Consider the following 11,040-nt stretch of genomic DNA (forward strand, 5'->3'; position numbering starts at 1 on the left):
ATTAGAATTTTTTTTCCTTGAACTGATTTCTAAACAAGTCATGAGAGACTCCCATTGGGAAGCTTGGTAACTGGACCGTTCTGTAAGTAGAATTATCAGACTTGTTCATTTATATTTCATTTCATTGTCTATTTTCTCTGCAGTTGGGCTGCCTTCAGGAGCAATCCTTTCTCTCCCAAAGGCCCTGCTAGATCCTCGACGTCCTGAGATCCCAACGGAGCAAAGCAGGTGAGACCTAGAAACCCACAGGATACTTAGGGAGCCTTGATTTGCAAGCACTGACTTTAGTATATAAGTGTCTTAGATTACGTATGATCATTGAAATTGGTCAGCTGTAAAATTACACTTCCATGCCATGTCTGGGATATCTTTTCATGTTTACTCCAAATTTTGCTCATCCAGGTTGAAGGGAAGCAGCAAATACTAAAACTAGGATGTTTACAGGATTAAAAAAAAAAAAAAAGAGGAGGGATGACTGATAGAGGAAAAAATGGTATGTGTGATTTTCAGGGAAACAGATTGGGCTGGGGATTGTTTCAGAGGTAAAAAAAAAAAAAAAAAAAAAAGGAGGCAGGTGGTAGTTTATGACTGTAGTAGTTTCTATAACTCCCATTTCCATAGGTTTATAAAGTAATTTTTCAATAGTAGCCCTGTGAGTTCGGTAATGAAAATATTATTATTCCCTTATTACAAATGAGCAAAACATAGCCCAGAGAGATGAATTAACTTGTCCTGGGATCTCATACCCAGCTAATAAGTATCAGAGTCATGATTTAAACATAAGTTTTTCCTCCTGTAAATCTAGCATGTGTTCTGTTTCATCATGCTGGCTACCCCAAGGTGACTCGTGTAATATTTTCTTCACTTCAGATGATATAAACATTCTTCCAGCCAGTTGCTATTAATTTTTCTTTATTTTTTTACTGTTGCAGAACTGAATATTGTTTCCCAGGCTGCTCATTTCCCTGTCACTTTAATGCATCCCAATCAATAAATATTTTTTAAAAGCTTGCTTATTGTCAGTGTCAGTACAATAGAAAGAATATCAGATCTAGCATAGGGAGACATAGGTTCAAATTCTGGTGCTCACCTGTTTGTGTGATCTTGGGCAAGTCACACTAATATTCTTAGAGTCTCAGTTTCTTTTCTGTAAAATGGAAATTTAAAAGTGCTACCAGGTTCACAGGGTTATTTGAGGAAAGTTTGGATTAAGTCTTAAACGTGCTTAAATGTGAATTATTTGTGCTAGGTGCTGTGGATACAGGGATGACATGGCAGTATAACAGCCTGAGAGTGAGGACCAGGCCTAATGGGGAAGGCAATGAAAACCTGCTCGAATTCGAGCTGGTGCTTTGGGTGGCCCCTGTTCCCACTACTCTGTTCCTGGGATCCTTTTCCTATCTATCTAATTAGGAGCTTGGCCCTTTTGGTCCTTTCTAGCTCTAAATCTGTGATTCTCTGTAGTTGGGAGTAGAGATGAACAGAAGATTTCAGGGAAGAGGTGGACCCTGAGCTACTCCTTGGAGAAAGAGAAAATTTTCCATTTTCAGAGGGGAAGAACAAGTGTGTTTCATGTTGTGGAGGATGGTCTGTGCAAAAAAAAAAAAAAAAAAGGCCGGGGAGAAGGAGGGATAAAAGGTTGGCCAGTTTGGTTTTAAAAAAAAAAAAAAAAAAAGGAACTTTCAGGGTACTCCATGAAATAAGTGTGAAATAAAGCTGAACAAGGTAAGTTTCAGACAAACTCTGGAAGGTGGTAGTGCCAAAATGGTAAGGAGTTTGAATTTCTCTTGTAGACAATAGAGCAGCCAAAGGAGGTTTCTGAATAGAGAAAGGGACTAGATTAGACTTGTATTTAAACAAGATTATTTTGGTGGTTGTGAGGTTAGATTGGAAAGGGAAGAGACGTAGAGGTAGGGATACCAACAAGAAAACTACGCTAGTACTTCAGAAGAGTGGAAATTAGTGTCTTGAGTAGAGTAGAAGCTGTGGAAGAGGAGGGGAACAGGTTGAATTCATATTTTAGGAAGTGGAATTGACAGGGACTTGGTGAATGAATGGATGGGGGAGATCGGGGTGAGTGAAAAACAGTCTGGAGTTCCGAACTTAGGTGATGCATTCTCTGGTAGAACACATAAGTTTTAGGAGGGAAAATGATGAGTGAGCTTGGAGGGTATGTGGAAGATCTGCTGGCCCAGCACTTCAGGGAAAAAATCAAGATTGAAGGTGCTTCTGGAGTGCTTAACACAAACTAAACCAAGACTGGCAGACCTGGCTGTGCTGTAGTCTTGGAGAGTAATTTGGATGGAGTGGGGGTTTTCAATGTTGTTCCCACTTGATGCTTTGCAGAGAGGAGAATTTGATCCCCTATTCTCCAGACGTGCAGATCCATGCAGAGAGGTTCATCAATTACAATCAGACTATCTCCAGAATGAGAGGCATCTACACGGCTCCTTCTGGCCTGGAGTCCACCTGTCTGGTGAGTCCATTGGGTTTTTTAAGGCTGCTTTGGGAGGGCCCTTTGTAGTGTTCCAATTCTGACCTGGGTCCCCGGCCCCACCCGGAATGGAAGCATGGGGTTGTTTTTTTGGTTCTTGACTCCTTTCGGTTCTCTATGGTTCCCCAGGTTGTGGCGTATGGGCTGGACATTTACCAAACCCGCGTCTATCCATCCAAGCAGTTTGACGTCTTGAAAGACGACTATGACTATGTGTTGATCAGCAGCGTCCTCTTTGGCTTGGTCTTTGCCACCATGATCACAAAGAGACTGGCTCAAGTCAAGCTTCTGAATCGTGCTTGGCGGTAGAGAAAGATACACCCTGTCCTCAGAAAAGCCACCGAGGAGGGATGTCATGGGCTGGGCCAGAAGCCACCAATGTGATTTGACCGACTGGCAAGGAAGAACATTGGGAAATGCCTGGGAAGCTCAGCTCAGCTGGGCTTCTGTCCAAGGAGGAGGTGGATTTCTGTGACAAACTCTTTGGAGACATGAGTTGGCATCTCACAGTGGACTTAAGATTTACTACCTATACTGAAAGCCTGGAAAAACCTTTGTGGATTTCCCTCACCCCAACCTTGACAACCCCTCAGCTCCATTGTTTTCAAACCCTTTGGGTTTTTTTTTTCCTCCTTCCAGATTTTATTCATGGGATTGGGATGGGTGGGTGGTTTGGGGGGAGAAATGCCCTAAGGATTAATTTCTAGTTTTTGACTCAGTCTGGCCAGCAGAATGGAGAGAATACTGGACTTGTCAATTCACACCCACCCTGACACTTACTAGCTTTGTGACCTTGGGCAAGTCACTTAACATTTCTGAGCCTCAGTTTCCTATCTGTAAAATGGGGATGATGATAATACCTCTAGTACCTACCTCACAGGGTTGTTGTGAGGCTCACATGAGATAATATATGGAAAGAGCTTTGTAAACTGTAGAGTACTATATAAAATTCATTTTTTAAAATTGTTGCCAGCTTGACACTCCCCTCCCTAAGCTCTCCTGATCTTTCCTACTTTAAAAGCTGAACTCACATATTTTAATTTCACTTATAATACAAAACATTAATACTGCAAGTGTAGAGGGATAGTAGCTTATAATGTTTTTATGGAACCATCCTAGTCTCATCTTCCCTCTTAGCAGTCTAAATTGGGGAAATACCCACAGTGTAAATTATTAACAAGGTTTCCAATTTATTGTTTGCTTTTATTTATTGTGGTTTAACTATACATTCTTTCTTTCTAAATATCAGAAACAAATTGGCATCAGACATGTAGCTGATACTTCTTGAAGTCCCCTGAATTGTCTGGTACCTGTGATTTCAGAGAAAAAAAAGGATTCTTGTCCCTTTAAAAACTATGATAGATTTCTTCATTTCACCCAGATGATGATTTAATCAGTCAACTAGATGACAAGTACTAGGATTTGACATCCCAGGACTTGAGTTTGAATTTTGACGCAACCACTTATTAGCCTTGTGTCCTTTGGCAAATTATTTTCCCTTTTCTGAGCCACAGTATCCTTAGCCACCAAATGAGGAAGAGAACCTAGGTGATCTCCAAAGGCTCTTCTGATCCTAAATCCTGTTATACTAGGTTAACAATGTTGCATGTGTAGAGATTCCATTATTTATTTTCAGTCCTGGATAAAAGGTTAATTAGCACTTGGGATATAGATAATTGATTTGAGTTTCTCATTCCCCTTTTCCAGAGATTTTTAACATTGTTTTCCACCTGTCTGGCTTCTCAAAAAAAAAAAAAAAAAATAGAGGCTCCATCAAAGAAACAGACTGATTTTCCTGGACTCCTATGTCCTCAGCCAATTAGTGGTCATTGTTGTCTGAAAGGGTTCCAATAATTGTGTCCTAGTACTATTGTGAGTTTGGGTAGATTTGCCTTTAGGCCAAATTTGGTAATACAGTCCCTTGGTGAAAGTGATGATACAATGGACAGGTCTCTGAATAAAAGTGATTGCTTGCCTAACCCGGGTATATGTCTTTTGTTACTTGGTGAAGGTGCCTTTAGTAGAATGACTACATTTTCCTCAGGAATGAATATAACAGAAGAAAAGAAGTTTCTTTTAAGCAAGTGAAAACCATTGTTAACAGAGTAATGTTCCTGTTTAAAAAAAAAGAAAATGAATGAATTTAAAGTTCTGAAGCCCTGGATTGAATTCTGTGCATGAAATAAACATCTATTTTATTTGGCCAGACAAGCAGATATAACCCAATCATTAAGATTTCTTTAAAAATATTTTCAAAAATTAATTTTCAATAAATGGATTAACACTTGGAAGGAAAAACTTCCCCCCCCCCCAAAAAAAAAAAAATCTGTCCACCTTGATCTGTGGTACATTCAGTAATACTTAAATTGGTCCACAAGATCCTCTCATTCCAGTGATTGATAGATAATATTTTGAAACACTCATCTAAAAACAATTATTTTGGAGCTGGACCATGTGATAAAATGAGCTTTTTAAAAAAAATTACAATTTCTCCATCAGTCTGCCAAAATGGTAGCTATTAGACTTGACCACAAGATGCTCAAAGATGAACTAGTGGCTGTTTGTAATACTTTCATTCTGAATGCTCTCTGCTCACTTCATAATATATTTATGTGGCTCATTTTCTGTTCCTGTCCTTAGACCTAACAGTTTCTCAAATTCATTTACTGTCAAATTCCTCATTTTTTCTAGCAATTCTTCCATATATCCATTTGCATTGTTTTAAATTGCTCCTTTACAAATGTTTACATCTAAATGCTTCTTAGGTTCCTTAAAACTATTTACCTTTGGTATAGTTTCCTGGATTTTCATTTTTTCATAATTAGAACTCTTCTAGATCACTTAAAGTCTTTTTGCTGCTAATAGTAAATTTGTTCTGTTTAATGGCAATAGCACATTTTTAAGGCCCCCTGATATCTGCCAGCAAAACATAAAAGGAGTTATTAGAGCTGTTCAGGAACATTCAGCTGTTTGGCCTCGAGGAGACATCATCTCTGTGCCTCAATTACCTCATCTATGAAATGGGAGATGATTCTTGTATTATTCCCCCCTGTTGTAAGGGAAAGCTGCAAACAGTAAAACCCTGTACACACGGCAAAGAATAGTATGTCTATTCATAAATCATGTTTTTGAACGTGATGATTATATTTTCCAAGTATTAAGTTTCTTTGCTAATATGAAAGTTAATGTCCTGTCTTAGATGACATGTAGATGTTGATAAGCCTTCATTTTTGTGGCTTCTATTAAAACTGGTAAAATTTTGATGCATGCTACCATTTGCAAATTAGGACATTTGCTAAAATAATGTGGAATAATGCCAATAAATGATCTCATGACACTTTAAAAAGTTTTTTTTTTTTTTTAAGTTGTGGTAGACCCATCCTGCCCTTGCATCTTATGACTAATATGCCAAATGCTGTGTCCTATTTTCTTTAATTAAAGCGTGGTGAAGTGAAGATCTTATAAACTTCTGTGCCTCTGTGTTTTCAGTGATACTGGTCCCTTAGTTCTTTTTTAAACTTCTGTGGCCAAACAATTTCATCTGGTTGTCAACCTTCTGGCGGTGAGCCTCTTGGAATTGAGCTAGCCTAATCCTCAAATAATTCATCCCCTGCTAGCTGGCTGGTGCACTTTCCTAATTTGATAGAGCCTGACTGCACTTAAGACCTAATAGCTTAGAACTTGGCCATAAATGCCCTTCCTTGGACGTTGGAAGCACAAATTGAGCGTGTTGATAATTTATTCTTAAAATTGCCTTAAAAGTACTCTGATATTAAATGGAAATCTTTTTAGAAACTAAAAAAGATTGCACTGAATCTTGATAGAAATGAAAATCAAATCCCTGGCTTAATATATTATTTTTAAACCATTTCTAATTCAACAGTGGCCAATGAGACACTTTCCCTTGGTTTCCTGTGACAGGATGGATGGCCAAAAGCAGGGCCCAGTCCATTTAAATTTAAAGTATTTTTACCCTTCTGATTTTCAGTCTAGTGAAGTTATTGCCCAGTCTTGGATGTGTTCCTGCAGGGTATTTACAAACTTTTAGAAGCTAGTGCTCCAGGTCAACTATAAATAAGATGTGGTAAGAAGACTCTCAGATGTCCTGCAGAATCTTTCCAGAAAGGTATAGATGAACTTGGAGTAGGGCAGTCACAGTGCGGTTGGGGACCAGACTCCTGGACCCAGAAGAGCTAGGTTTGAGTTCTGTGCTAGGTTTTGAGTTCAGTCTGTCAATAAACATGCTCCTACTATGTACCAGGCACTGAGTTGGATAAGGCTGAAAACAACTGAATAACAACAAAATTGCTGATGAGATCAAGAAGTAAAACACTTTAGTGAGTGAAGGGAAGAGTTTAGATCAGCACTTCAGGACACCCCCAAGTAGCAGTCATGATCTGGATAAAGATCCAAGAAAGGACACTGAGAAAAGGCAAAATAGGTAGCAGAAGAACTGGGAGAGAATGTCCTGAACACTCAGAAAAGAGTAGAGAGGTCAAGGAAGATGAAGATTGAGAAAAAAATCATTAGATTTGGCAATTAAGGTAACATTGGTAATTTTGGAAAGAACACCTTCAGCTGAGTAAGAGTTAAATTAAGAGAAGGGGGAAATGAGATGGAAGCACTTAGCAGGGACGCAAGGATCAAGGAAAGGCCTTTTGAGGCTGAAGGAAACATGGGCATGTTTGTAGGCAGTAGGAAGCAGACAGAAGACAGGGAGAAACTGAAGTGAGAGTGGGAATAACAGGAAAGACAATCTGTTGATGAAGAACTTAGCCTTTGGCAGGGAGATGAGTTACTTCATGAGAGATAGAAGTTAAAGAGATAGTGGCAGAAGGAATCTGGGTTATTTAAGATTAGAAGGTGGGGAGAAAAGGGAATTGGAAGAGTTGCTGTGGTTAATAGGACAGTGAATTGAAGAGGTATAAAAAGACTGCCTTGTTGCAGTGAACGCCCAGTTGAAGTTATGCAACAAATTTGTGTTGGACCCAATTAGTCACTAGGAAGGAATTGTATATCCTAGAAATAATAAAGAGTATTAGAGAAAAATATTAGGAAGAGTGGGATCAACAGTATCAGTCTGCAAGTTAGTCATGAAGAATGATGATTAAGAAAAGGCCATTAGACTCAGCAATTAGAGCAATGATAATTATGGAGAAAGCAATAGAATATCACAGGCTTTGTCAAATTCATACTTGTGATAAAGTGAGATAATGGGTATGTAAACTTTTATAAGTGACAAAATGTCTGTAAAACTTTACAAATGATTTGTAAAATCATTTACCAATGGTTTCCAGGTACATAGGTCAGTGGGTGAAGATAAGATCAAATCTTCAGGCAGTAGTTTTCAACAAAAATCTTCCTCCCCTCCCCCCTTTCCTTTGCTTTCCTCTTCTAGCCCTCTTAGTTGCCTTTCAGGATACTCATTCAGTAATATATTTGGTAACTGAGATTTTTCCTGGAGAGATTCTTGAGTAGCTTACTAATAGTAAATCTAAAAAGTCATTCTTGGGGTTATGAATATTGTTTCTTAAAATACTATGACATTCAACCTGCCATCTGGGGGAAGGGGTGGGGGGGAAGGAGGGGAAAAGTTGGAACAAAAGGTTTTGAGATTGTCAATGCTGAAAAATTACCCATGCATATATCTTGTAAATAAAAAGCTATTATAAAAAATACTATGACATACAAAGCACAGACTTCTGAAACTTGCTTTGAATGAAACCTTGTGCTTGGCTAGTCTAGATACTCTAATATATGTCATTTTATAGATGTGGGTATCCCCGCCTACCATGTGACTGTAACTCATCCATACCTACCTTATCTTTGGTGACTGTTTGGGATGCTTGCCTGGCTTAAAATTTATTTCTCCTTCACCTTTCCTTTCTTTTATGAGGTAATACTGCTCCTACTCTTTCACTATCCTTTATGCTTTTATGATTTTTCATTGTCACCTGGGGTTTACTCCCGGTTGCCACATCTTAATGTTGGGCGAATTTAGGGTTAGGGTTAGAGCAGGGAGGAATGATGCCCTCATTTCCAGATGATGGGGGTGTGAAACTGTTCCCTTATGATCTGTAAAATTGACACTGAAATTCTGTCCCCTTTGACTCCTGCTCTCCCAAGCTCTGTGGAGTCTATGAGAAAGCTTTTCAGGCTGGGCCATTTCCAAGGCAAATCACCCCTATTGATAGCTGGATCTCCATTCAAATTCAAGCTGAAAAAGCCTTCAAAGTAATTTCAATTGGGAGATCCTGGTCTGATCAACTCAAATTGCCCTCAGCCCCGCACCAAGATCTGCTCATAAAAGAAGTTTCTGCTCTCTTATTTCTTTGCAGAATGTCCAAAGTAGCATGCTTTGCCTCTTTGGCATAAATGCCAGGACCCTGCCTACTGTGAAGACTCTTCTCAGTACCAGTCTCCATTTCCCTAATAGGACTTTACCACTAGGAAGTCAGTTTTTCTAGCAAAGCTGAAGTCTCATCCAACAATAAACTTCCATTTTTGCCATTTAAAACTCTTCGGGTTTGTGAATTCTTTCACAAAGAACTTGCACCGACCAAAAGGGGATTCCCACAACTCTCTACCACTAGAACCCCATCACAGATAGAGAGATTAAGTGACTTTTCCAAGGTTACACTGATGAGGTTTAGATTTGGGGAACCCAAAAGAATTTAGGGTTTCTGGTGATTAGGGAGTTAAATGAGGTCTAGTGGCAGGTTCGGGGGGGTTCAGATAGGTTTTGGCGCAAGGGTAGGGAGTTCTGGGAACTCCCTTCTGATAATGCAGAGGCTCTCTGTAAAGGAATTTACAGACCGAAAACTAGATTGATAAAATTGATATAAAAAAAAATCATGGGATTGGAAATAAGGTTAAAGTCTGGTTAGGGAAACAGGTGAGGGTAAAGAGAAGATGACATTGTAAAGAGTATTCCAGTGGGCAGAAAGACCTGGTAGTAAAGGGAACTGCCAAGATCAATCTGCAAAAACCTTAGTTGATATTGCTTGTCTTGGTGGGGGTTGGGAAACCTGAGCAGATCATCAGAATGAGGGTTGGGAGAGCCCAAGTTGGCTCAGATCCTATGCGGGCTGGGATAAGCCCAGATCTCCTACTGAAATCCAAAGGGGTGCTTTTGACCAGGATTTGTGAATCAGAGGTCTTAGCTTCTTGAATTGATAATGCATTAGCTAGGAGGGGGTGGGAATCAAAAGGAATAAATCAATCTGAAAGGACTAGTTTCTTAAAGGGACCACAACCCATATCAAAGATAGCTTTCAATCTCTTTTAGTTTCCTCATTATAGAGCTTTGTGCTAGTTAAACTTAAGCATGAAACTGTTGAGGAACAGCATGGAGTAGTAGATAACGAATTTTGAAGTTGGGAAGATCTAGTTTCTTTCTCTAGCACATTTTGGTTGTGGGATCCTAGGCAACTTTTCAGGGCTCTGGGTAACTGCCTAAGACCAAGATGCAGATTTGCACTGGTAGAGAGCACTTTCTGTGTTAATGAAATCAGATCCAGGCAGTATTGTTATAAAATTATAAGTGATATTGGTTTCCTTTCCTTTTTTTTTTTTTTTTTTTTTGGCATCAACTAATTCAAAGAGATCAGATTAGAGCTGTTTTAACTGCAAGATGGATCTTTATCAGAGTTTTGATTCTCATGTTGTGTTAATTTTGATCTTTATTCTAATAATATGTTCTTGTTTTAACAATTCAAACAAGTCAGGGATGATACCCATATTATAAACATTTCCTGTCATGAAACAGTCAATTTTTATTTAGAAGAGATATGATGACTAAGCATTTTATCTTCAAAATATTTATGACATTTGCCCAAATAATTTACACTGTGAATTTAAACACAAAGGAAAGATCCAAACAAAGTGGTAGGAGAGCTTTCAGGAGGCAGCTCAGATTCTTATGCCTGGGAACCCTGCTAAGCCATTTCTTGACAGGGGATTAAGTTTTGCAGGTAACACCTCAGCCTTTGGAGGCTGTAGGTCTGTCTACTTCCAGATAGAATTGCAGGACTCACTGTGGTCCATTTAAGCTCCATTCCTTCCCATCTACACAGGCTAGTTTCTTCTTTTATTGTCAAGATCTCATAGCTTTGAAGTTAGATCTCATTTGCTTTTTTAAGCCAGTCAATTTACACTTTGAAAGAAAATCTTAAATCAATGACTTCCTTCCCCAAGGCAGGAAAGACAGAAAGCTTTTGAGATAATCTTTGACTACTGTTCAGAGATAAAATTTAAGAAATAGCTTGATTTAATTTCTTTTCTAAATAAGCTGTTTTCTTCCTATAAAAGTTCAGAACTGAGTTCTCTATCTTCAAAATTTTGACTTATCTGGGGGAGAAATTGAAGGAACAATGGCATTTTGAAATTTCTGCAAGTGGCTGATTCAGGAAGATTAGTTACTGTTCTACCAGCCTAGCATATACTCAAGATCTACAATTCATAATTCCTTCTAGCAGGGGCAAGCAAATGGCCCCAAGCAGTAGTTACTACTCTCCACTCCTTATCCATATAACTTTAGGGTTATC

General features: G+C 38.9%; 1 protein-coding gene across 1 annotated transcript in view; it reads left to right on the forward strand.

The window, feature by feature from the left end:
• Positions 1–4,473, forward strand: part of EMC1 (ER membrane protein complex subunit 1) — a 32,474-nt gene extending 28,001 nt beyond the window's left edge. The window contains exons 21-23 of the mRNA XM_051988365.1: positions 144–228; positions 2,347–2,476; positions 2,624–4,473. Coding sequence (XP_051844325.1) covers positions 144–228; positions 2,347–2,476; positions 2,624–2,803 — 395 coding nt within the window. The 3' untranslated portion in view covers positions 2,804–4,473. The remainder of the gene's footprint in view (positions 1–143; positions 229–2,346; positions 2,477–2,623) is intronic.
• The last annotated feature ends 6,567 nt before the right edge of the window (positions 4,474–11,040 follow it).

The sequence above is a fragment of the Antechinus flavipes genome, chromosome 3 (genome assembly GCF_016432865.1).
Source record: "Antechinus flavipes isolate AdamAnt ecotype Samford, QLD, Australia chromosome 3, AdamAnt_v2, whole genome shotgun sequence".
NCBI lineage: Eukaryota > Metazoa > Chordata > Mammalia > Dasyuromorphia > Dasyuridae > Antechinus > Antechinus flavipes.